General features: G+C 43.0%; 1 protein-coding gene across 1 annotated transcript in view; it reads right to left on the bottom strand.

Annotated features, from left to right (window-relative positions):
- Positions 1 to 6,746: 6,746 nt before the first annotated feature.
- The window catches only part of VWA8 (von Willebrand factor A domain containing 8), a 366,373-nt gene continuing 346,476 nt past the window's right edge, over positions 6,747 to 26,643 (bottom strand). Inside the window, exons 42-45 of the mRNA XM_043579664.1 lie at positions 26,400 to 26,558; positions 12,494 to 12,592; positions 11,300 to 11,538; positions 6,747 to 9,093 (exon numbers count right to left, since the gene is read on the bottom strand). Of these exons, the coding sequence (XP_043435599.1) occupies positions 8,985 to 9,093; positions 11,300 to 11,538; positions 12,494 to 12,592; positions 26,400 to 26,558 (606 nt within the window). The 3' untranslated portion in view covers positions 6,747 to 8,984. The remainder of the gene's footprint in view (positions 9,094 to 11,299; positions 11,539 to 12,493; positions 12,593 to 26,399; positions 26,559 to 26,643) is intronic.

Here is a 26,643-nt window from a genome sequence, read left to right as displayed (position 1 = left end):
ACAGAACGTGGCACCTTAGGCATAGCCTTCTAAGACTCCTCAGTCACTGCTTCCAGAAGGGTCTGACTGAAAGGGAGCCATTCTTTCTTTCTTTTTTTTTTTTTTTTTTACATTTTTTTTTTAACTTTTTTTTTTTTTAATTTTTTTTTTTCAATGTTTATTTATTTTTGGGACAGAGAGAGACAGAGCATGAACAGGGGAGGGGCAGAGAGAGAGGGAGACACAGAATCGGAAACAGGCTCCAGGCTCTGAGCCATCAGCCCAGAGCCCGACGCGGGGCTCAAACTCACGGACTGCGAGATGGTGACCTGGCTGAAGTCGGACGCTTAACCGACTGCGCCACCCAGGCGCCCCTACATTTTTTTTTTTAAATGTTTATTTATTTTTGACGGAGAGACAGAGACAGAGCATGAGCGCGGGAGAGGCAGAGAGAGGGGGGGGTGCACAGAATCTGAAGCGGGCTCCAGACTCTGAGCTGTCAGCACAGAGCCTGATGCGGGGCCCGAACTCATGAACCGTGAGATCATGACTTGAGCCAAAGTCGGGCGCTCAACTGACTGAGCCACCCAGGCACCCCGGGAGCAATTCTTTCAAGGGCTATCTGAATACTTAGCTGAGTTGGGGTTCTTCCCTGGATTGAGGAAGGGGTACAGGCCAGGAAGACATCCAGATGGACTTACTATGGTCTTTATTTACTCTTAAGGAGAGAGAGAGAGAGAACATGAGCATGGGGGGTGAGAGAGAGAGAGAGACTGAGAGAGAGAGAGAGAGAGAGAGAGAGAGAGAGAGGGAGAGAATCTTAAGCAAACTCCACGCTTAGCACAGAGCCCAATGCAGGGCTCAATCCCACAACCTTGGGATCATGACCTGAGCCAAAGCCAAGTATAGGACACTCAATTGGCTGAGCCACCCTGGCGGCCCATAGTCTTTATTTTTAATACAGTTCTAGCGCTAACAGCCTCCTGAACAGACGCCTGTGGCTGCAGTGTGAATGGCTTGGGGCCACTCCTAAGAAAGGCCATTTCGTCTCCCCCGGAGACAGGCGATGGCAGAGCCAGGAGACAAACTCTTGACTGCAACCACATCTGCAAATAGAGAGCATGGGCTCTGTGCTGTCCTGGAGGGACAGAAAGCCCTGGAGCTGAATGGCCTCCCGTCACTTGCCCCCAGACCCCAGACCACTCTGCTTTTATTTTCCTGTATTTGGTCCCCACTTCGTTCACCCTGATGGAGAGGATGCTCTGGGCTCTCCATCCATTCTGAGGTGTTTGACCAGACCAAAGGGTGTCCTGGCCCCCAAAGTTGGTCAGAGTCCCTCACCTCCCGAGGGGCCACGTCCCTCTTGGGAAAATGCCACTTGAACTGGATAGCACTTTCTGTTTATGAAGTGCCCTCATTATTTTATCTCAATCTTCACATACACCCCGAGATATATGATTATTATCCTCATCTCAGAGGTGAGAAAACAGTGCTCAGAGAGGCCAGGAAATGCTTCTGAAGTCATGGGACTCTGCCTGCCCCATGCAGAGGGGGAGTTTGGAGTTTCTTGGCCTGGCGGGAATGGATCTGACTACAGAAACTGGGGTGAGTCTTCTCATCGTCTCTGCCTTCTGTGCTCATCCTGTTGTTCATCTGACTTATGTCATATTTTCAGGGTGCCAGCCATGTGGCCTTTCAGTCAGACCTTGCTGGGATAGTCTCATTGAATGATGCCCAAATGACAGGACAAATGAGACTGTCATGAGGAGGAGCTGAAGCGGTTTTAAGAGAGACGCTGATGTCATGGTTTCTAGAAGCCCTTTGGGAATGGCAGTAATGAAGTGGGGGGGGGGGCGCGGTCACTGGCGGGCTCAGGAAATGCAAAGCTGTTTCTCTTTAAATGTGTGGTGATGGATGGTAACCAGACTTACTGTGGTGACCATTTCACAATCTATACATCTATTGAATCATTACGTTGTACACCTGAAACTAATATAATGTTATATGTCAATTATACCTTTATTTAAAAAACTGGTTCTCTTTGGAAGAGGAAAAAAGTGAGCCGTCTCAAAGAAAAACAAAGGAGCTTTTATCTTTAAGAAGCCATGCTCATTTTTCAAAGGTATCTGATTTTTTAGCGCTAATAATACATAAGTGTTTTTAAAGTTTATTTTTTTTTTTTTTGAGAGAGACAGAGAGAGAGACAGAGAGAGATTCAGAGCATGAGTGGGAGAGGGGCAGAGAGAAAGGGAGAATCCCAAGCAGGCTCCGCACTGTCAGGTCAGAGTCCGACGTGGGGCTCACGAACCATGAGATCTGACTTGAGCCCAAACCAACAGTCAGGGGCTTAATCCACTGAGCCACCCAGGCATCCCAATATACAAATGTTTTTAGAAACTTAGACAATATCTTCTTCCAAAAGTCTGAATTACAGACGCTTCAGAAAACTTCCCACTGTAAGTATGCTCAATGCTCTCCTTGTACGGGAGGAACATTCTGGGTTTGAGAGGCTCACGCTGATGTCATTCCAGTCCTTACCAGGAAGACACTCAGGAATTTCTCAGCTCCCTCCTCAGGACCGTCCCCAGGGCTTGTGGAGCAGCCTTGTGGGGTGTGGAGCAGCCTTGTGGGGTGTGGACCAGGCCTGCTCCTGCAGGGGAGGGAGGTGGCTTCCAGTAACGGTTGTGGCCTCTCAGGGGTTTAATTCTTTTTTGAAAAGCCTACAGCACAGGGTAAAAGTCCTCTTGGCAAATTGGAAAAAAAAAAATCTGATTTGTTTACTTCACCAGAAACAAGGCCCGGGTGCTGTGAGGCAAGTGCCCAGTGGTGAAAGGCCTTGCTGGGGAATTGCTTCCCTGACATGTGCATGGCTCCTGACTCCCGTAACCCAGATGCCAGGAGGGTGGAGCTTCCACAAGACGGAGGGCGAAATGCAAGTGGAAGTCTGGGTGTCTCTAAAAAAGCGGGGCTTCAGAGGACCAAGCCAGCGTCCATCCACACCTGACAAAGCCTTCACTGAGCGCTCTCTCAAGGGGACGGAGAGACCACATATGCAGCCCCAAGCGAGAATGTCACCCCCAATGTGTGCATGTCACATGCCTGCACGCCATGTCCCGGGCCCAGACCCCTGCTTGGGTGATGTTCCAAGCTGCAAGCGCCCCCACCCCCTCCCACTTCCTCACCAGTCACAGGCGCTGTCTGGAACCTTCATCTCAGCTGGGGCCTGGACGAAAGCATGTGAATGAAGGAATTCAAACCAAGATGAGCATGATGGATAGCCTCTCAGGGCTATTTGTACTTTAAAAGAGAAGCCCCTCTCTCTGGGAAACGCCACTCTAAAGACAGACTTCAGATGTCAGGGGGCGAGGAGCCAGGCCAGCTGCATGGGGCTGTATTCCAGCCAAGTGACTGACTGCCTGCTCTCAGGCGGTCTTGTGGAACCGCCACAAACTCCCACCTCTGCAGACAGCGCGCCCATTCCCGTCTCCACTGAAAGAGATTCTTTCGTCCGGGCACTACGTATCGAATAGCAGATCTTTGTACTTGAGGCTGCAAGGTATGGACATGCACATTCTATCTGCTTTGAAAATAGTTGTTCAAAAACATAGAAGCCCCAGAGGACACTTTTCAGATAAAAATCCCTTTGTCAACTGCAAAATAAACAGGTATATTTTCTAGACCATGTGTCAGTTAACTAAGGAAGCCCTGACCCTCCCAGGTATCCCTTGTCATCTGCCCTCTATTTTATGCGGAGAATACCCTGCCATCTGAGCATCCTGGTTGCCGTGGAAACCCTCAGTGTCCTCACCAGCCCTGGGTTCTGTGGGAGCCGCCCCCAGGAGCCAAGGCGAAGGCTGGTCAGCAGGCTGCCTCCCCACTGTTGCCATTTGATTTCCACTGGGCCCGCGTGTGCTCCTTTCTGGGCCAGTGTTTTCAGGGGCGATACGGGCCAGAAAATATTTTGTAAAAGGAAATGGACCAACTAGCTTTGCTAAGACTCACTCTATTCCTGGAGCCCTGATGATAGAAGACTTCTTAATTAGTGTTGGAATGAAGAAGTAAATAGTCTCATTACATTGCATCAGTATTTGTTAATATAAACACATTGCATGTAAAAGGCTGCCTTTAATGTCCTGAGTAAATATACTTATTTTTCATTTAAATTTGTAAGGCTTCATGTATGGTATCATGGGACCAATTACACAAAGTACTCTTGACAGGCTCATTCTTTCCTTGCCCCACTGTGGCGTGCATAAAGACACAGACCCTTTGGGATGTTCAGACAGACATTTTTCACAGGTCAAACTCTTGCTGCCATTATTAATGCTTCAGGGCTGCGGGGAACTTTAATAAATCCTGATATTCTGAAACTCCTCTGGGATCACACCCACCATCTCTGGGGTCCGAGTTTATTGACAAATACTGATTTTTTTTTTTTTTTCAGGGTAAAAGCTGGCTGCTCCAAAGCACTTTCACAAAGCCTGTAAGAAGAGGGGAGCCTCAAGGTGACTCTGGCGCCTGCCAGGAGGAGGACCTTGGGTGGTGGCTGAGGTTCCTTAGAGAGGACGTGTCCCTTGATGAGATTTCTTAGAGATGAACATGACGTTCCCACCACGATCCGGATCCAAACCCCTTTAAAAGAGTGTTCTACTTTGCTCCCCATGGCCAAATACCACAAGCACTAGTCAATTTAAAAATTACGTAACCCTGGCATTCCAGAGCTGACGTGCCTGGCTGCAGGAACAGACGCAGTGTTCGAAGGTGAAAGCCCCAGACGGTGCTCAGTGTCAAAAAAGAGTGTCAAATCATTTTCAGCTTGAGAGGTTTGCTCGGCAAGCATTTTTTCCCCTCTGGAGGAGATTTTTGTTTACAGGATTTAACAATTAAAAAAACTCACACACACAATTGCGCATTGTTCAGCTCGGGGCACAAAGGTCAGCTCTCGGCACCCAGTAGTTTTCCAATTCCTGATCTTTTTTGATCCACTGGGCAGATCAGCAGATATGGAGTTTTATTTTAAGGTACCTTTTTATTTAAGGTAGAGACAAAGGGTAGAAATCTTGTGAATTACTATCCAACAGAAATATCCGTCCAGATGATGGGGGAAAGCTTGCTTGTCCAATTCTAATGATGTCTTTGTAGCTTTTAGAATGCATATTCAGTTGTAACACTATATTTCTGGGTGCTAAAATCCTCTGTATAATTGGAGCTGTTTGTAGGGCTCAGGCGACAAAAATACACGAAAATGATGTTGTTCTCGTAAGACACGTGAGGGACAGAGTCAACTGCTGTATGAGATATAGAAAGAGGGACTATAGGGTTAGAGATAATTTTGTTCAACTTTTAAAATTTAAATTTGAAGTTAATTTTAAATAGGTGAAGCAATTCAGATCCAGAAGTGACAAGCCCAAGTTCATACAGGTAGCTAAGCAGCATCTAGAACTTCCTTTCTACTAATTCTACTTACTTAGAGTTTGTAAATTCTCCCACCACAAGATGGAACACTGGAATTCCTTTCTATTACCTGCAGGACTCTTGCCACAGCCAGTCTTAGAAAGAAAGGTAAAGGAAAGGCAATGGTAAGAACTTTATGATATGACCCTAACCAGAAAGTGGGAGCAAATCAGATGCTTCATTGAATAAGCCAGATATGTTACTGGTTGGAATAACTTTTTAAAAGTGGACATTTTATTGCTTAAGATGAAAAAGTTATATACAATTTACTAAATACAAGTGGACATTTGGCTGCTCTTTGATGCAGTTCCAGAAAAAAGTTTTCCAGGCAGGAGATGTTGGCTGACAACTTGTGGAATCTGAGGTGCCTGGGTGGCTCAGTCGGTTAAGCATCTGACTCTTGGTTTCGGCTCAGGTCATGATCTCACAGTTTGTGAGTTCGAGCCCCATGTCAGGCTCTGTGCTGATAGCAAGAAGCCTGCTTGGGATTCTTTGCCTCCCTCTATCTCTGACCCTCCCCCCTTATGATCTCTCTCTCTCTCTCTCAAAAATAAACATTAAAAAAAAAAGAAAAAGAACTGTGGAATCCCTCTCATAACTGCCATTGTTGGGCCACAATGGAGACACAACCAACAGGCCAAGGAGCTGGGCAGAGAAAGGGTCGAAGGCTCTGGAGCTGCCCTTTTAAGAACACTGACAGTGGTGTCCACGGAAAACTACTTCTAAATGGCTTTCAAGGCCCTCGAGTTTGTTTAGAGAAAATCCCGCTGGCATTGATGGATTTCTCCTCCTCTGACAGTTCACAGGAAAGGGCGTAGTGTAAAGAATTAGATGATTCATTCCACACATGTGACAGGCTCAAGTAGTCTGCTCTGATCCACTTCTTGCGGCTGTGTTCGAGGTGCCCCGTGTGTGATGAGGTCATCTCGCTGGGGCACACAAAAGATTCCAGGGGGAATACACCATATACTGCGGCCATTCATGGCGTTCATTCCTCCTGGCTGCTCAGGGGTAACAATGAACCTTCTCAGCATTACAGGGCTCACTACGGAGACAAGCTGGTTTAGATGCCTTTCAGTGGAGCTCCCTCCCTGGGGCAAACAATGCATTTATTATAATGTCTTGGCCCCAAGAAGGGCCTGGGAACAGCACGGAGTGGCCTACAATTAAGTACATTTCATAATAAAGGCACAAACTTCTTAGGTATTCTAAGAAGTGAAAATAAACCCCTTCTCATCTCCTCTCTTGGCCACCCCCCCTCCCCCCACCCCATCATCTCTCCCTTTTACAAAAAAGCAAAGTCAGGGGTTACATGTTTGTTTGTTTGTTGGTTTTAAATAACAATTGCAAGGATGTCTGGCCAGTGAGGAGAGGTGAATTAAATTACAGGAGAATATTCTTCCCATGTGAAGGAAAACTGGCCTCTGCTCACTCAGGTAGTCAGGGCACAGGCAGGATTTGTTACATGGCCATTGTGTTAATGATTCTCGGATTCTGGTCCAAAGCCTTTGGGGGCTGACTGTCCTCAGAGGGGCACTCCTAGGGGTTAAACTGCCACTTGAACGGGCACTTCCTCAGTTTGCTGCTGAGCCCAGGAAGGGCTGGTGAGAGATGTCCCTCCAGCAGTGTCTTGTGTCCTTGCTCCCCACATCCTCCTCTGAGTGCCCGGATGTGTGCAGGTAGCTTCTGAGTCCCAGGGAGAGGAAGACAGCTCTGTGAACTGTGGTCAGGTTGCAAGAAGAGAAAGGAGTCAAGGCAACGAGAGCTCGAGTACATCACGAGGGAGGCCAGCACAGCCCAGCTCCGCCCCTGCCTGCCCGTGACTGAGGCCCGTTTTCTTGAACTTCCCTACACCTCAGTTTCCTTATTTATCAAGGAGGATGTTAAAAGTATGAATAGTCAGTAGTCCGGTATTGGGAAGTGACTTACTTTCCTCATCTGTAACATGAGATAAAAAAAAAGAAAAAAAAATGCTTCTATTTTACATGCATCTTTGTGAGGATTGAATGGAATGATACATGAAATCGTTTAGCATACATACCTGGTATGTGGTAATAATCAGTAAGTGCTACTGGCTGCTGTTGTTGTTATTATTACTGTTATTAATGCAATTACATTTTTAAAGGTACTCGTTGGATTGAAACTGCATGGCTGGATGATTCAGTACACAGAGCAAGTATCTGGCCGGAAAAATAAGAGAAGCTATGCAAACTCATTGGGCAGGATTGCACTGGAAATCTAATTACTTTTATTTCTTTGACAACTGATAGGGAATCGAGGGTGGTGGAACAAATGGGTGATACCTTTTCTTCTCTACAATTGATTAAAAAGAAACGGATCTGTGTAATTCCATTACATATGGGTAAACAGGGTAACCTCATTAACAAGACTAGTTTTTCCAACTCATGACAAGAAAGCACGCACACACTGGTGCCCCCTGCAATTTTGACTTTGCATCTCTAGCTTCTTAGGTGCTTGCACAGACCCTAACTTTGGCTGTGGCATTTGATTTTAAACAAAGGGACAATGAGCCTGTTGGTAAATAAAGGTCAGCCCAAGAGTAGGTGGGAATGAGGTGCACTTTGAAAGAAAAGAGAAGGAGTCTTGACAAAAAAAAGCATATATATATATATATATATATATATATATATATATATATATGGCTAAAGAGATCTCCAGTTACCATTCAATTCAAACATACCGCTTTGTTTTTACTTTGCTTTAAGTAAAAACATAAGTGTTTGTTGTTTTGAACATTACATTTTGGACACCAAAATACGTGAGACTTGTGAGAAGTACTGGAAGAACAAGAGGAAACAGGAAGTTCAAGGCAAGACATCCTTTATCCTTCCACGCTGGCAGCATGGAAAATGGGAGGTTTGCTCTTTTTATTTAAAGAGGCTTTAAAAAGTCAAGTGGGAAAGATAGCAATGCAGGGATCTTTTGATTCCTTTTGGCTTTCGCCAAGAGAATGGAATTATTGAAAAGAACCTAACTGTTTATAAAATATGTCTGTTAGAAAGCTTTCCAGTGAGTTACATACTATAAAATCATTGTCTTCTGGGCAACCAAGAGTGGAGAAGAAAATACACATAATTACTGGATAGGAGCAGGTTGGGTGGGTTTGCACAGACTTGTAACTCAACGTCGGAATACGGCAACTAAAGCTTAGTTTGATGGGGTCGCTTCTGTTACCTCAGGTGACCAGATGTTAAGGCAAAAGCAAGGAATTCTCTTTCCTTCAGGTTTCTAGATATAAACCAAGTACCACAGTTCTCAAACCACTTTCCTTTAACCCTGACCTTTTATAAAATGCAGGTCAACTCACTTCCCTGTGAACCCATCAACAGTTGTCGGTTTCCATGCACAAACCTCCCTCTGGCTGCTTTCCTGAATTCGGATTGCTGAGCAAGCGCAGGAGGACCCAGGAATGCCAGAATTATCCAGTCATTGCACAGGTTCCCTTTATAGATGTCTTCTTTTCTTCAGAGTACTCTTTATCCCTATCTTATTTCAAATCCCGGGGTCACCAGGGTGACGAAGGGCACGTCTTAAACAGTGGACAACATGGTGGAGGTGAAGATCTGTTGTAAAATCTGAGGGATGTCCTTGGTATCCATGGCAACGAAAGACCGGCCAGCTGGTAAAGTTCTCTGAAGCCTGCCGGGATGGAAGGGGAGAGAAAATTACCATTGCAAATCGAGGCTCCCCTTCCACCTCCTGCCCCCACAAACCACAGTGTCCCGATGGTTTCTTAGGAAAAGAAGTTTTTACTTTCTAATACCTTGCCCCTGCCGGCAATTGAACTGGCTGTCACTGGGCAGTGAAAGGCTTGGAAAAGCAACAAAACAGAGCGAGGCACACTGAAAGCAGTGAACCCAGAGAAAGGTCTTTTGGGTGAGAAAATCAGTTAATTTGAAAAGAAGAAATTTCCTTCCTTTTATTACTGTCACTTTCTAGTATTCCCTTGGTAGAACAGAACGCTAGGGACGCATTTGAGATTGGCTCACCTAGGGCCAGCAAATCCATACGCTGTACTTCTAAGTGTTTTGCCTGACTTAGAAAACAGGCCCCGAAAAATGCTGCCTGGCCAAACCCCGGGTGGTTCTTTCCTTCTTTCCCTGCTCTCTTGTTCTTTTTTGCCTCACATTATACAGCATGAAGTACACTCTGACTTATGCAGTTGCAGCTTTGATGACACCAAGGTTATACAGGCTAATGATAATTTTTTTAAATGGCAATTTATCATCTGGAACAAAGGGCCATTTTTTGAAAGCAATGAAAGGACAAGACACAGTTCTATCCAAAAGAACGCCTTCTTTCACTGTGCCAACAAAGTTTGGTTTTGGAATGACATTTAATAAAAGTCAACCATCCTGTGTAGTATCATACATTTGGCATGCCTGGTAGACCAGCTAATTCTGCAACGTATCTTTTGCCAGTGGATGTTGGACCATTTCCCTAGGAAACCACAAGGGTATTATTGTACTTTCTTAAGTATTCAAACAGGATCTGTTCACTAGAAAGACAAAATAGCTATTTCAGCTCAACCAGTATTTGTTGAACTTGCCGTCTGCTAAATACCGGGCTGGTCCTGAAGGAAATCTGGGTAGAAAAGGCACGGTTTGCATTCGAGGACATGGAAGTTCTAGAAGAGGCTAACGCATAAAACTGGGAAGAATGCAAAGTCAGTTGTAATAAAGTGACTGTAATTACATGATATTCAGGCTGTTCTTAACCTCACTTGGTGATCCTGCAGCAAGGCGAAGGGAATAGGAAAAGATGCCAGCTCTTTGGACACTAAAGCATTTCGTAGTCTATACAGGACTCTATACTTCAGAGTATGACAGGTAAGAGACAGGAATAATAAAAAGGTATGCATTCTAGGCAGGAAATTTATTTTTGGGGGTGGGGAAAATATACTTTCATTTGTGTTTTCTGCCTCATACAAATATTTCAAGCAAAGAAAAATCAGAAGTTCTTTCTGCTTATAATTCAAAAGAATAAACATTAGTATATTTGAGAAATGAAAGTGTTTCCAGATCTCTCCTTTTAGCTCATCCACAATGGTATTTGTTATCTGACCACACCTTCTCTACTAAATATTTAGCACGTTCAGTGTAGAATTTTACCACATATACTCTCTTACATTGTCTCCAAGTGCTTTACCTGCTTGTCCCCCAGTAAAAAGGGATATACACACATACAAAGGGAGATATTTAAGAAGTGATATTTATCTACAATCTATGTATCTATATCCATGTATGTATGTCCATGTATATTTATGTATATGTCTCGCTATATGTATGTGTATGTGTGTGTTGTGCGTATGTCCATGTATATTTATGTATATGTCTCACTATATGTATGTGTATGTGTATGTGTATGTGTATGTGTGTGTATTTTATATATTATTTATATACAGGTTTTATAGACACACACATACATATACGCAATCTCTTATGCTGGGAAAATAGATGTTTGCTAACTTTGAATATGATTTGAACATGAACTGATTAGAACTGAGCTTGAGACCTTGATGTTAAGTGAAAATATATAAAATACTGTCTAATTTATTTGTGGACAAATCAATTTGTTAATTATTGTTGGTCTAAACACCAACACCAAGTGTTGGTCTAAACACACAATGGAAAACCGTTAATTTCAAATGATTACTGCTCATCCAAACATAAGCCGGAGCATTATATCCTTCCAACTGGACTATCAGCTCCATGACATCAGCAATCCTACCGGCCATTCCTCCTTTTTCTCTTCCACCGCCCCTCCTGATGCCAATCCCGTGAAATGGCATGCGCCACGTAGGTCCCTATACCTGTCCTTTGCTGTATCCCGAGGAGACCCTTACCTGGTTGCTTGATCACCTAAAGATCCAATGAAAATGGCAAAAGCATTTACTTGAGGGTTGCTTGTCAGGATTTGGGCAAACTTGGCAGGATGTATTCCATATCGTGACAGGTTTGCGTCACTTAAGACGATGACAAAGTACTCGTCAGCTTCTTCTTTGACAATTTCCTTGATGGCATGTTCTGTCCCCTCTAACGTGTGGTCCCCACTCATGCAGAATTGAGCATGGGCATGCATTGTCTGGAGGTAAGAGATGTCACACAAAAGCCACAGGTGAGAAACTTTTTAAGCCAACATAATGGTTTTTCTATTGACCATGAGAATACACAAATACCAATTATTCCATGTGAATAAGAAATCTCTGAGCAAGTTCTATTTCATTTGCATCTCAGAGTGACAACAGTACATGTGATATTTGTATGCGGTTAAGACTTTTGTTAGAAACATGAAATGTTCCCAAACTCTCCCAGTTGGCACTTACTCCTCAAACTCAAGCTGCCATTTAAAGTGAGAAAATGTAAGAAAACATAAAACTTGGTATCACACACGCACGCTGTGGTAGGCAGAATTCCAAGGTGGCCCCCAAGATTCCTGCCCCTGGTAAACACAGCCTGCATAGTCCTTTCCCCTTAAATGTGGGCAAGACCTGTGAATGGATGTGACACAAGAGAAAAATGAGAAATGGGCTGAATTTCTAATAAACAAAGTTGTAACACTAAACACTGTACTTACAACAATAGCAATGGAGGACATTTACTTTAACCTCATCAGGTGTGTGTGTTTCTATTGTAGATCTGAGTATGTGAAACTGAAGTTATCATTAGAAAATACTATGAGGTACATAAAACTGGGAGAGTACGCTGAAAGGGGTCATTCTTTTCTTTTTACTGAAATACTTAGGGACTGAGAAGAACTGTATAGGATATAGGAGGGGGACTCAGGCTGTGGAATCCTGACATAATACTGAGTACACTAAAAATATGTAGGGAACAGAGCTTAAAATTTGTGATGTGGAGAAGAGGATTTTAGGCACCAGGAGTGTTTTCTCAGTTTAAGGCTTGAATGCTTGTAAAACAGAAAGTCTTTTTCTTTCCTGTATCTGTTGCTGCTTCAGTGAATCTTTCCAGTCATCAGAAGATACTTTACCTAATCTGGTGGAAGTTTTCACAATATAGAGGTGATTTAACATATTTACCTTCAGAATTTCTAGTCTTTGCTTATTGTCCTTGGGGATTTTGTTAATTGGAACCAGACCAATGTTGTAGCCATCTCCAGAGTGTCCAGCGATGTCATACTATAGATAAGAGAATCAGAGTTAGAAGCCTCTGCCCACTAGAGAATTGTCATCAGACCTTTTGGCCTCCAAATCTTTGGTCTGCCACCATACACAATTGCTCAACAGATGACCATGGAGAAGTCCAGAGAGATGGATGTGTGCTTATCAACAAAGGCAGACAAATTCCAGGCTCCTTCATTTCTGGCTCATCCTCATGTGATTTCTGCCCTAGCAGGAGGGAGAAAGTATGATGGGGGCTTCATGGGCTCCCAAGACTTCCATTCTTAACCATCAGGGGAGAGTTCAAAAAAAATCACACACATACACACACACTGTGGTAGGCAGAGTACCAAGGTGGCCCCCAAGATTCCTGCCCGTTGGCATACATGGCCGGCATAATCCTCTCCCCTTAAGTGTGAGCAGGACCTGTATATAGGGTAGGATGTTTACTTGTGATTATGTTATGTGGCAAAGGGGATGTTGCGGATGTAAGGCCGCTAATCAGGTGACTCTGAGTTAATCAAAAGGGAGATTACCTGGGTGGGCCCAATTTAATCACATGAGCCCTAAAAAGCAGAGTTTTTCTGGATGGTAGTAGAAGGGGAAGACAGAGAGACTTGAAGTCTGGGGGGATGTGACATGTGGGAATTATCTGTGGCTGAGATGGAGGTGACTATGGGATGAGGCCTTGAGAGTGGCATCTAGGAGGGACCCTGGCTGACAGCCAACATCGAAACAGGCACCTCAGTCCTATGACCACAAGGGACTGAATTCTGCCCAAATCCAAATAGGCTTGGAAGCAGAGCCTCTAGGTGAGAGTCCAGTCTGGCTCAGATCGCAATTTCAGCCTTATGAGACCCTAACCAGAGAACCCAGCTGAGCCTTCCTAGACCCCTAAACTATAGAACTAAGACCTAGTAAATGGGTATTGCTTTGAGAGGCTATGTATGCAGTAATTGGTTACACAGCAGTAGAAAACTAATACATAAACTTTTTTTCTTGAACACCCAAAGTGAAGTGTATTCACCATCGAAATTACAGTAAAGCACAAAAAAGAAAGTAAAAATTAGTCATAATCCCATATTCAAAGCTAACATCTCTCAAAGTTTTGTAGAAGTTCTGAGGCTTTTATTTCCTCTCACTACATGTGAAAAAGGTTGCACATTAACACACACACACACATCTACATCAATATAACTTCTAACTGCAATGGATAACATTGACCATGTGGTTTTATAATCTGCTTTTCTACTTTATTTATTTTTTTAATTTTATTTTTAATTTTTTAAAATTTACATCCAAATTAGTCAGCATATAGTGCAACAATGATTTCAGGAGTAGATTCCTTAGTGCCCCTTACCCATTTAGCCCAGCCCCTCTCCCACAACCTTTCCTGTAACCCTCAGTTTGTTCTCCATATTTATGAGTCTCTTCTGTTTTGTCCCCCTCCCTGTTTTCATATTAGTTTTGTTTCCCTTCCCTCATGTTCATCTGTTTTGTCTCTTAAAGTCCTCATATGGGTGAAGTCATATGATTTTTGTCTTTCTCTGACTAATTTCACTTAGCATAATACCCTCCAGTTCCATCCACGTAGTTGCAAATGGCAAGATTTCATTCTTTTTGATTGCCAAGTAATACTCCATTGTATATATATACCACATCTTCTCTATCCATTCATCTATCGATGGACATTTGGGCTCTTTCCATATTTTGGCTATTGTTGATAGTGCTGCTATAAACATGGGGGTGCATGTGTCCCTTTGAAACAGCACACCTGTATCTCTTGGATAAATGCCTAGTAGTGCAATTGCTGGGTCGTAGGGTAGTTCTATTTTTAGTTTTTTGAGGAACCTCCATACTGTTTTCCAGAGTGGCTGCACCAGTGTGCATTCCCATACTTTATTTTTTTAATTAAAAAACATTTTTTCATACAGAGAGAGAGAGAGAGAGAGAGAGAGAGAGAGGGAGAGAGAGAGAGAGACAGGGAGAGATTGAATGAGAGGGGAAGGGGCAGAGAGAGAGAAGGAAACACAGAATCCAAAGCAGGCTCCAGGCTTGGAGCAATCAGCACAGAGCCCTACATGGGGCTCGAACTCATGGACCATGAGATCATGACCTGAGCTGAAGTTAGATGCTTAACCAACTGAGCCACCCAGGTGCCCCTCTGCTTTTCTACTTTAGTGTATGACATGTATTTTTAAAATTTAGGAACTACCTTTCTATTTCTCTATCTCACAATGCACATGAGAAAACTACAGCTGAGTGTGGGGTGCAGCATTTGAATGGAATCTGGAAAGAAGTTTGGGACCTGAAGCAACCATAACTGGAGCAAGGTGGTTCTAACTGCTGGGGTTTGCTCCCCAATTCCCTTCTCCCCTTCCACGTCCCTCTAAGAATTTTTGTGATTCTGATGTGAAAGTTAGAATAGATGTTAGGGTATCTGGGCAATTGGGGCATCTGGAAATAAAATTCTGAGTGTGGGCCTGGGGCAAAAGATTTTCAGGAATATTTGGAATACTACTGAGGGACAAAATGCTTTAGAATTACTGCTTTCTATTCACCAACTGCCCATCAATCAACAGCTATCTTTTGAGCACCAACCATGTGCAAAACATGACTCTAGGTATTGTAGGGGAATGCACTTATTTCTTTTCATGTCTATTTCTTTTTAACTGTTGAGCTCTTTGAGGCCATATCTTATTCATCTTCAAATTTTAGTATTGTGAGTGTGCCTGGCATGTTTATGGCAAAAATGCAATCATGTTGGGGCAATAAGAAGCTTTCCTTTCCCATGTGGGCTACACTCTTTTGCAAATAAGCTGCTTGGAAGCTGGAATGCATTTTCCCGCCTCCCCCCTGCACCCCTCATAGCCACCATGTGATAAATGGTGGTTAGCCCAAGCTGGCTGACCAAAAAGCCCATACAGTAACCAAAACCATTGTATTTAAAATGAAAAGAAGTGGAAGAATTTCTGTTGAAATAATTTTTATGCAATGATAGGGAGCCAGGAGAGAGGCTGGGTTATTTGCAGAAGATCAGTTCCATTTTGGATGTGCTGAAATTATGCATCCAGGGAGGTATCAGAGTAGAAATGTATTTCATGGAGTCAGAGATGTGGCTGTCCCCGCCCAGGAGGGACACATGACTGCCAAGGGCAAATGCAGAGACAGAGAAGAGCAGAGGAACCCTTCACCTGAACTTTGAGGAGTATCCTCTTTGGTGGGTGGAAGAAGGACACAGAGCTGAGTGGGGAAGACAGGGGAGACAGCACTTGCCAAAGCAGGATAAGCGGATGGCCCTGGGGAATCTGTGTGCAGGGTCTCCGGAAGTGGTTGTGCAAGTGTGCTGAATCACACTAACGTCAGCCATCCCAGAGAATGGGGACTAGTGACCTCTGGGCCTCAGAATCAACAGACACCTTTGTGGGGACAAGGTTAGTGAAAAGTCTGTGGGATAAAAAGTGAACTGGAACAGCATCTAGAGGGGTGCTGGGGGGGAGGTGTCTGGGCATGTTACAGGTGGCAGAGAGGAGGCAGTCGGGAAGGAGATCGTGGTCAGAGTCAGAGTGTCTAGTCTGGAGAAGGAAGGAGGACACTCCTTTTTCTGAGACTGAAAACGAGCAGAAAGAATGGGAATGGACAGAAGAGATAAGTGTGTAATTGGAAGAGACAAGTGTACAAATGAAGGCTGATGTAAGATGCCTAAATATTTAAAACCTGTAAATCAGGATATAAATTGTTAAATAAAATATATTCTGTCCTCCTTTGATAAGTAAATACAGATTATAATAACCTGGAGAGCTAGGAGTCCTTGAAGTTCTGTGCAAGAACAGAATGGTGTGGGCAGCACCGGCCCCTGGCTTGCTATAGTCGGCTCTGTCCTATTTCCATGAGGCGCCTCACATACATATGTATGGACACCCAGCCATCAAATTCCTTCCTACAGTTGCCCCTTGGCCATACCTCAGACCTGGGTGTTTACACCATTGGCCAGTCTGTCCTATGAAGATGGGCATAAGAAAGGGGACCACATAGGAAGCAGGCTTGGGGGGGTCATCAGAGGTTTCTTGGGGAGCCCAGAAACTAGGAACATGATCCAGAAACTGGCTTTAACTGAGTATACCCCCTTGGCCCCATAGGCTCTTTACCTCATGGGAGGGACATGGTTAGGGGAGGACCAGAGTGAGATCTTGGGTGTTGTTTTCAGATTTTTTAATTTATGCAAAAGGCGATACAAAAGAATTGTAAGGGAAATTTACCAATACAATAAAAAGGCTTGATAATAAATGCTTTTTAAGAGGATGTAATAAATTCCATATGTGAAAAAAAAATCTCCTTGGATAGTTTGTTATCCATCTAATGAAAAGGTAACAGAATTTGAACCCTAAAAGCTGTACAGCTCTTGCCAATGGCAACTAGTAAAGTACTGGCTTCAGTAGATGTCTAACGTCACCCACGTGTTCAGTGCTGGGGCAGGTATGGAGAAAGCCTGTCAGGTTCCTCCATGAAGCATGCTCGAGGCCCTATCATGTCTCAGTTGACAATGGTCATGGCAGGAACTATTTTAAACCAAGAATAAAGTTCTCCTGAGAAGGTGCCAGGCAGACTGCTTTCGTTACGGGGCTGGTGAAGTAATCTGTTAAACAGGATCTTACACAGGAGGGGATAAGATCAGTTCCTTGAAACAGAAGTAGGTTTCTCCTTTTTGGCTGAGGCAAGAGGGCTATAAATGTATTAAGCTTTTTCCTTCCCTTTAACTGGAGATGTAAATTCTTACTAATCAGATGACCATGGATGAGACTATATGAATACGTCTTTGACCATATGGTCTGCTCACAGGGTTGACGTAATTGGTTACTGTGAGGAAAAAAGTTGATTATTACACAAATAGCAGTCAAATGAGCTCTTTCTCAAAAACAGATACTGGCTGATTAAAGGCTTCGGGAACATTTTAGTTACTATCCATCTATCATTCCCTGGACTGATTTACCTACCTACCTACCAACCACTTTATTTGCCCAGGAGAACAAAACATACTATACTTTTTCATACAAGTGAGAGAAAGGTAAGTTGCCGGTCTGCCTTTCTTCTCCCTCCCTTCTTCCCTTTCTTCCTTCTGTTTTCTCCTTTTCCTCCTTCCTTTCTTTATTTGTAGTAAGGAAAGTTCTATTTGCAGAACGATCTGCCTTTGTCTGTGCCTGGTTAGCATTGCAAAGGCTGAGAAGACACACCTAAGGGACAGGATGAGGCTTATAACATGGTTTGCAGGCTCTGGTTTTCATTTTCCAGACAGGCTTGGGGATTATTCTGTGCCCAAAGTAAATAAAATGCTTGAGAGGAATCCAAAGCACATCCAAGTGTGGAACATTCCCTGGTGTTACTGTAGATCAGTGTAAGCTTCCATCAAAAACAATATTTCTATGTCATAATTATCTAGTATCTGCTATCCAAGGATCCCAACACGTTTTACAGGCAGAGATTTGCTAATCCTCAAAACGGGCTGGGCTAAAGGAAAAAAGGTACATAAACTCCTTCTTTTCCATTCTCTGATACTTAATCCTTCTGTTCACCCAGTCTGGTTTGTTTCTGCTGTGACCACCGTCAAATCAGACTTGACAGGGTCTCAAGCATGCATCTGTGGAGGAATCACAAAGTCACTAAACAAGAGCCTCACTGTCATTACCAAACCACCTAACATTCAGATCATAACTTTTTTGAGCAGCTCAAAATTTTATGGTCACGAAAATGACCGCTTCTCACGGCCTCCCATAAGTCCTTGTGGGGTCTTGCATTGCAGCATAAACATAAATAATAAACCACAGTAGTAAGAAAAACTTTGACTAGAGAAGATCAATTTTAATACTTCTTTGCTTTGGAAACTTGTTTAAATGCCCCTTTGCTATATTTTCTTTTGAAAATCTCATTCACTTAGAGAAAGGTCTTACAAATGAAAATGAATGCTGAGTTTCAGTCTAAGACACAAAGATGTATTAGGAAATAAGAAGGCTGATTTGTGATAGTTAGGTTGCAAAGAAATGTCTGCTTAGAACAAAGAGCTATTGGTGTTTTGGTTTTTTTTTTAACAAGTGAGATTTATGTTTAGATTTCTGTGGGGAAGGATAATCATCTGCTAGTTAGGAAAGGCTATGCTTTATTATGCATCCACATTATAACTAGGTATGAGACAATTGTCTGAGGCTATTTCTGAAGACTGATGATGTGTGAAATTTTAATCTCCTACAAATCCAAGTACACCATTCTAAGGGGGCACCACTGACAGTGGGCAGCAAAGGATTAGAAGATGAATATGTGATCAAAAGGGTCAAGGGAAAGTGCCAACAGAACCCCTAAGGTGTTAGTGAGCCGATAAGCTATAGTAGTAGCTAGCTAACCTTTCTTTGTATCTTAGAAGTCAACGTAAAAAGAATACTGTTCTGGGGCACCTAGGTGGCTCAGTTGGTGAAGTAGCCAACTCTTGACCTCGGCTCAGGTCATGATCCCATGGCTCGGTTCAAGAGTTCGAGCCCTGAGTTGTGCTCTGTGATGACTGTATGGAGCCTGCTTAGGATTCTTTCTCTCCCCCTCTCTCTTGCTCTCTCTCAAAATACATAAACTTAACAAAAAAATAATGTTCTGAAGGTCAAGGATTCTAGGCTTAGCTCTGATATTAACAACCTCTTTGACCTAGCACGAGTCACTTAACTTTTGTAAATCTTGTTTCTATCTTGTAAATAATGCTGGTTTAAATGACCTCTAACATTATATGCTTAGAAGTCACTTAACCTCTCTGGCAAATAGGAATAAGCTCTGTTTTATCTAACCTCACAGGGTCACTGAAAGTATAGGACAATACATTTAATGAGTATAATGTCAATGTTTGTACAGTTCTTCATGTCTCAACTCATCTTGATTCTCTTCACAAGCTTTGTGGTGGGAATTATTTACCTCTTTTTACAAATGAAGAAATTAATGCTTGGAGAGGTCAACAGCCTTTCCTAAGCTCAGAGATGTAGTGGAAGCCAAACCCAGGTGCTCTGGTTCTGTAGAGAAATAATCATTCCCTATCCCCCTCCCCAGTCTCTTTGGCCAGTACTTCCATAGCAACAACTGGGTCAATTCTGAATTCTTGTTTCACTGTGAATGGATTCAGAGAACTCTGTACCCCTTTCTTGGGTCTTATCTCCATGTACCAAGAAGAGTTTATTCAAAGCCTAAGCCTGATAAGATAAATGGTTTCCATTTCTAAATGTGTGAAACATTCCTGAGGCATGGGGAAAAGGTTAATTACAGACACAGAGCTAAGTTTTTGATAGAAGGAATCTTCCCAGCAGGTGCTAGTTTTGTGAATCATATCTTTTCACATCCTTCTGAGAATTAACCCAGCCTTTCTGACCAAGATATCTTTGAGAAAAGTTATGCCTACTATACCTCACTTGGACGATGAAGTGCTAAGGGAAGGAAAAGATAGAGTCTTTTATGTAAATGGTACATTTGCTTCTGAATTACAGCATTGTAAAAATACTGACTGGGCAGAAGTAAAATGGTTGCAAAAAAACAGGGATAAAACATCAACTTCTTAAGAAAGGGCCCGGAAGTAGGAGTCAGAAGTCCTGTTTTTTTTTTTTTTACAGTGTAGCTGTGTGCCCTTGAGCAAAGCATGTTACCTCTCTGGATCCTGATTTTTCTCATTTGTAAAACAAAGAAGTTGGTGAAAATAATTGCCAAGACCATTCCTGCTCCTAAGGTTCTATGAAAAGTCAATGGTGAAACAGACTGGAAAAGTCTGCTTCACTTCTCATAGGAAAATCTGTGCCTTGCTTTCTCTTGTCAAAGGAATGAATCTACCTGAGGATTGATGAAGTCTTTTCTAAAATGAAAGCTCTCAGAGTCTACAAGAAATAACAATCCAGTACTGGCTCTAGTGAAGGTCTTTCTCCAATGGAAACACTGCACAAAAGCCCAGATTATGAAACATTACACAAAAGTAATATAAATGGAATTGTTTTGGTTTAATTGGAGATGGAAGGGGAAAGGGTAAAAAGTCCTGTCTGCTCGTCATCAAACCCCCAACACCCTTCAAGCATTCCTTGTTACACTGTTAGGAAACCATGGCCTTAAAATAGGAGTTATTCTCCACCAAAAAAAAAAAAAAAAAAAAAAAAGAAAGAAAGAAAGAAAAAATTGAGCACTACTTTTCAAAGTCCCATTTCTCAAAAACTAAATAAATCTGTCTCTTTTCTGGACTCGCCACTTGGGTGCTCAGTGGACAGACAGTCACCTAACTCTTGATGTTATGGAGTGCTTTGAAGAAAAAAAATAAAGGCATGAAGAGCTTTTGAAAAGGAGGTCTACTTCAGGGTTTTAGTAAAACATTCCCATGGGCTTGCAGAAATCACAAGGAACAAACAAGAAAGCATGAGATAAAGGAAAAAATGTTTCTTGACTGAAATAAAACGGTTCGCACAACAGTTACCATTCCACTTTTCACCCCCGTGTTTCAGTGCTCTGTGAACATTAAAAATTTTTCTGCTTATAAGACTAGAGGAGTTTATGATGATTATTAGCAAATAATGTCACTTTCATCTTAAGAGACCAGACTATATATGCTGTTTCTGAGAATAACTGAATTCTATTGGTAGACCAATTATGAGAAACTTTAAAAACTCCAGATGGCTTTGAAATGTGTCCTGCCACTGAATTACCTTTTCTTCTCAGTAATTCTTACTCAAGGGTCCCTGTGGTTTGGCATGGCTCATGCTAGGATGGAACAGAAAGTGGAGGCTGACTCCAAATGAGCCTCCTGGACCTGGACTGTAATGACCCAGAGCCTGGGAGCTGAGCCCAAGCCAAACAAGATACAACACAGATGCCAAAAGAGAGGTTTCGGGGAAGAGTCCAGATCACTGGGCCAGGTCGGTGGCTTCTGAAGGTTTCAAAGCAAATATAGACTAGACACCTTTACAAAGGAGGGATCCAACTGCAAGAAGACCATGCTAGAAGCCATCTGGAACTGCGGAGCAGGAAGTCTCCGAGCACATTGCCGAATTCCTAAAGATACCACATGCGATGCCATCCTGGGCTACGGAATATAAATTTTTCACTAGGAACTCCTAAAACTGTCATTTGTTCATGCATCATTTTATGTTTGCTGAGAAAATTACATACTTTCATTAGTTATTCCTAGTCCTTATGCGTCTCTCACAAATGGGAAAATGAAAGCACAGATAGAGTGAGTTGGATGTGACCAGATGGTGTACAGATACAGAACACAGTGAACGGAATGTTGCCATTTGATGTACACGCATCAAATATCTCTGAGAAGACACCACAAAAAAGTCCACACCGGAGGGGTAAGTGGGAGCTGAGAGGGGTCAGAGGCTTACGTAGAGGGCTTCACTTTCGCTCCTTTTTGAACCTTCTACACATTTACCCCAACGCTCTCACAGAATGTCAGGTGGCTCCACCCCACTTTTTTCATACACTCTACAAAGGAGGCTGGAGAGACCCCAGCAGAGACTGGGTGGCCAGTGGCCACTCTAAACTCAGACATGTTGGCAGGGGTGGTGAGAAGATTATACAAAGTTTCCAGTGCACCCAGTGCAGGGGAGAAAGCTGTCGGGAGTTCTGGAAACATACGGAATGTTGGGATAAGGTAAGTGGCACCATGAGAAAATAGCCAGATGAATCCAGAATAAAGGACGTTCTGCAGAACAACTGTTCTGAACTCTCAAGAGCAAGCATCAGGACAAGCAAAGATGGTAGTGGCAGTGGATGTGACGTGGCCGCTCTGGGTGAAAAGAGGCTAACAAGACATTACAACCAAAAATGAAGTGTGGATTTTGGATCCTGGATTGTGGGGGGGGAAACCAATTAGAAAAGACACTTCCTGTGGTAAGCACTGAGTAATACATGGAGCTGTTGAATCATTATATTGTACACCTGGAACCAATATAACCCTGTATGTTAATTACTTCATTTAAAAAAAGACACCTTTGAGATAGTTGGGAAAAGTGAATTTGGACTGGAGACTAGAAGATATTATGAAATTACTGATAATATTTTTAGATGTGATAATGGTATTGAGGTTGTGCTAGAGAATGTCCTTACTGTTAGGAGAAGCATAATAAAATATTTAGAAGTAAAGCATTATGATTTATTTTTAAATGATTTAGAAGAAGGAAGACAGTATATATTTAGAGAGAAACATAAAGCAAACAAGGGAAAATATTAACATTTGGCGAATCTAAGTAGAGGCATATGGGTGTTCATTTTACTTCTCTTTCAACTTTTCTGTAGGTTTCAATTTTTTCAGAATAAAAAAGTTGGGATAAAAAGGGGAAATTTTAAAAACAAATCAAAATACCAAAAGGGAATAACAAACAGGAGACGAGTCCTGTCTCCAACAGCCTTCTGACTTTGGGAAAAGTCCTTAATGTTCCTGGGTCTCAGTTTCCTGTCTGAGGACTGGGGAGACTGAGTAGTGACTTGTGAATTCTGAAGTCCATGGACATGGTAATGACTTTGCAGGAGCAGGACTCCTATGCTCTCCCCGTCTCCTGTCCCTCCCCAGCCCTCGAGATACTCGCCCGAATGCTATTTTTCCTCACAGAGCTTGTTTTGTGAAATCTTGAGGTCTTTTCTTGGAAAGATTTTAATGCAGTGGAGACTTTCTATGCTCTTAAAAAAGTTCTAAAGGAACTATAGTGAAGGTAGGGAGTATGTTTAGAAGTACAAGAAAATGCACAAAATCCATTTCATAAAAGTGCTATTAAGAATCTAATAGCATAGGGGCGCCTGGGTGGCTCAGTCAATAGAGTGTCCGACTTAGGCTCAGGTCATGATCTCGTATTCATGGGTTCAAGCCCTGCATCAGGCTCTGTGCTGACAGCTCAGAGCCTGGAGCCTGCTTCAGAATCTGTGTCTCCTTCTCTCTCTGTTCCTCCCCTGCTTGTGCTCTGTCTCTCAAAAAATAAAATAAAATATTAAAAAAAATTAAGAATCTAATAGCATAAAAAAAAACAATAAAGACACTTCAAACCTTGAATAAAGCTTATCTTATCTTGGTGTCTTGCTATAATTTCTTGCTCTAAATATTGACTGGATTTGTTAGTCACATATTACCATGGTTATCTTCTCAATATATCTGTGGTTTTACTAATAAAGACTGAGGAAATTATTTACACTATTGTGGGATTTCGAGACTATGAGCAAAATATGCGCGAAGTGGGGTGCCTGGAGATGAGCATGCTTTCTATGTGCCTCTGTTACTGCACATCTTCATTGAATGTTCTATCAGAATTGGTACTTTTTATGTGTCTCCCTCACTAGGCATCCTCAAGGATGGCAGGGAACTCTGTACCTAGCAGAGTACTATCCTCTTAGCAAGTGCTCAATTTATGTTTGTAATTTTATTAAAATCCACTTATATGGCCACAATTGGGTTGTAACCGTCAATTAGAAACAAAACAAAACAACAGCTTGTGAAAGGCTGATTTTCCTTGATATTGTTTCTTTTTGGTGTGACATGTCCAGTCTCATTAATGTTGTCCCAAATGCCAGCCTTTTAACAGTGAGAACTGGAGAAATACCAATCTCTCTGTGCACTCCGCTGTGTGAGATGAAATGAAATATTCAACACGCTTCCTGATAGTCACATCATCCACCTGCAGGCTGTTGGAATGGTTCTCAGATTTTCGTATTAGCTTTGCCACCTTCTACCTTCTGTCTAATTCTTTACACAGTCCTGGGGAGCTGAGTCAACCAATTTCTTGGTTAGCTCCTAAAAATGTTCCTAAAAACTTAGAAGAAGTAGTCTCACCTATCAGAGCGGTTCTGTTCTCAAAGGCATAAAAATCCTCTAACTGGAAATTTTATTCTAGATCATGTGCGTATGTATACCAATTTTAATAGTGATATGTTGGTTACCATCTATAATGGATCACAATTTCCATATAACTCAAAAGAAGCTAAGGAACGCTGACCTTCAAGACTCACAAAAGAGGCAGATGGGCTGATCCAAATATTAGTAGAACCCAAGGGTTTCAAAACATTCAATGAGACTTATGCTGATGTGATGGATAGATGTTTAACCATCCGCTGGTCATCCATGGTCCAAGTGATTTAGGAATTATACTCAAACTCCTACTATACAAGATCTAAAATATTTTAAAATAAATATTTCCCAGAGACCCATAAAACATAAAAAAACAAAAAATTAAAACGAAGACACACTTACATCTGAAGGGAGGGAGGGTCAGGGGAAGGAAAAGGCTGAATACTAGTGCACAAGCCACAGGACATAAAGCTGCCAGAGTGGTCTTTGATTTTTGGCTTTGACCTTTCTGGCAGCGGAAACCAAGAGGGAATCTTGAACAGTTCCATGGTTTTCACTAATCACAACCCTGTTCTTCATTCTGGGAAGGAAACAAAGCTGCTCCCTACCATGAAAGTCTACATCCTATTTGTATTTGTATCCTGAACTTGTACAGAGCCTGGCAACCCACAGCACTCCCTGACCAAAGCGCCTTTTCCTACCACTTAATTCTAAAAGGAATCTCTCACACAGAGCTTCATGCAAGGGACCCTGGGAGAGTTGTAGCTCAAAAACGGGCTTGAAGTAAACGCAATGATGGGTTACATTGATCTATTGCTTGCTGTGCATTCTGGCACAGATCTTTAAAGTAAAAAGATAATAGAGACCGTAATACACAGATAGTAATCCTCTACGTGGGATGTCAAGCTAAATAATGATCTACGATTGCCTATTTCTGAAGGACATGTTGGATCCTGCATATGATCTAGAATACCTATGGATAGACTGAGCACCCTCTATACATGTCTGCACATATACCATTTCTGCCCCCTGCGCTTTTGATAACAATTACCCAGCACGTGACTGTGTTATTTGCTCTAGTAAAGGGCCAGAAGTGCAGGTGCTCCTGTGGCCGATTAAGAGTGGACCGATGGGCAACTTGGGCAGTCACATGGCTCTAGGGGATCCCCTTTCCACAATCAGGCCTCTGAAGGAGGGTGCAGCAAAATGGACACAGTTGGAATGGGCCACTGCATTTCTCCCAGGGTTGCTGTCTTCATTCCCAGTGGGGGGTCATCTATTACTGTTTAATCTTCGCCCACATGGAAAGGGAAAGCAAGGCTGAGAATAGTGCTCTTTGAGGGTGTCCTCAACCCTTGGGAAGGCTGTCTGCTCGGTGATGGGGAAGAATGGGCTGTGGAGGAAACTGGGATGAGGATGGCGGTTCTAGAAATTTGTGGAAGAGATCTGTGGTATTTCTAAAAAAAATTTTTTTTAACGCTTATTTATTTTTGAGACAGAGAGAGACAGAGCATGAACAGGGGAGGGGCAGAGAGAGAGGGAGACACAGAATCTGAAACAGGTTCCAGGCTCTGAGCAGTCAGCACAGAGCCCGACGCGGGGCTCAAACTCATAGACCGTGAGATCATGACCTGAGCCGAAGTCAGATGCTTAACCGACTGAGCCACCCAGGCGCCCCGATCTGTGGTATTTCTAAATGCCTGCTTATTGCCCCTAACATTATGGCTAACATCACACTACTGGCAAAGTGCAGTGCTTTCTTCTGATAATGGGTTCTTTGAATTCTGGTATTATCGTTTTCTGATGGTTAGGGCAGAGGAAACAAAAGGCTCTCTTCCTCCGTGCTGATAAGTGAGCTGATGAGGAGATGAAGATTTTTGTTCACTCCGGTGGAGCCTGCATCCCCCTTTCCACCACCGTGCCCTAACCCGGAGTGACCCGTGGGCATAAGTGGTCAGTGGCACCCCTCATCATCCTCAGTTCGTGCCATACCTTGAACTTCTCTTCGTAGTTCTCGAAGGCTTCCATGACCATACACACGGCCTCCATTGAACGCTCCAGCCGGCCATCCACCCCGTTAAAGCGGTACATGCTGCCAGACACATCCACCACCAGGCGCAGGCGCTTGGGTTTCTGTTGGGGGCTGCCCAGCTGAGGGAGGAACAACAGAAAAGCCTCGTGAACCAGGAAACCACCCCTGGTTGGAGTTCTGAGGGTCCCACACCGGCCCCGGCGT

Source organism: Prionailurus bengalensis, chromosome A1 (assembly GCF_016509475.1).
Source record: "Prionailurus bengalensis isolate Pbe53 chromosome A1, Fcat_Pben_1.1_paternal_pri, whole genome shotgun sequence".
NCBI lineage: Eukaryota > Metazoa > Chordata > Mammalia > Carnivora > Felidae > Prionailurus > Prionailurus bengalensis.
Note: the sequence above shows the minus strand (reverse complement) of the source record. Positions and strands in the feature narration are given on the sequence as shown.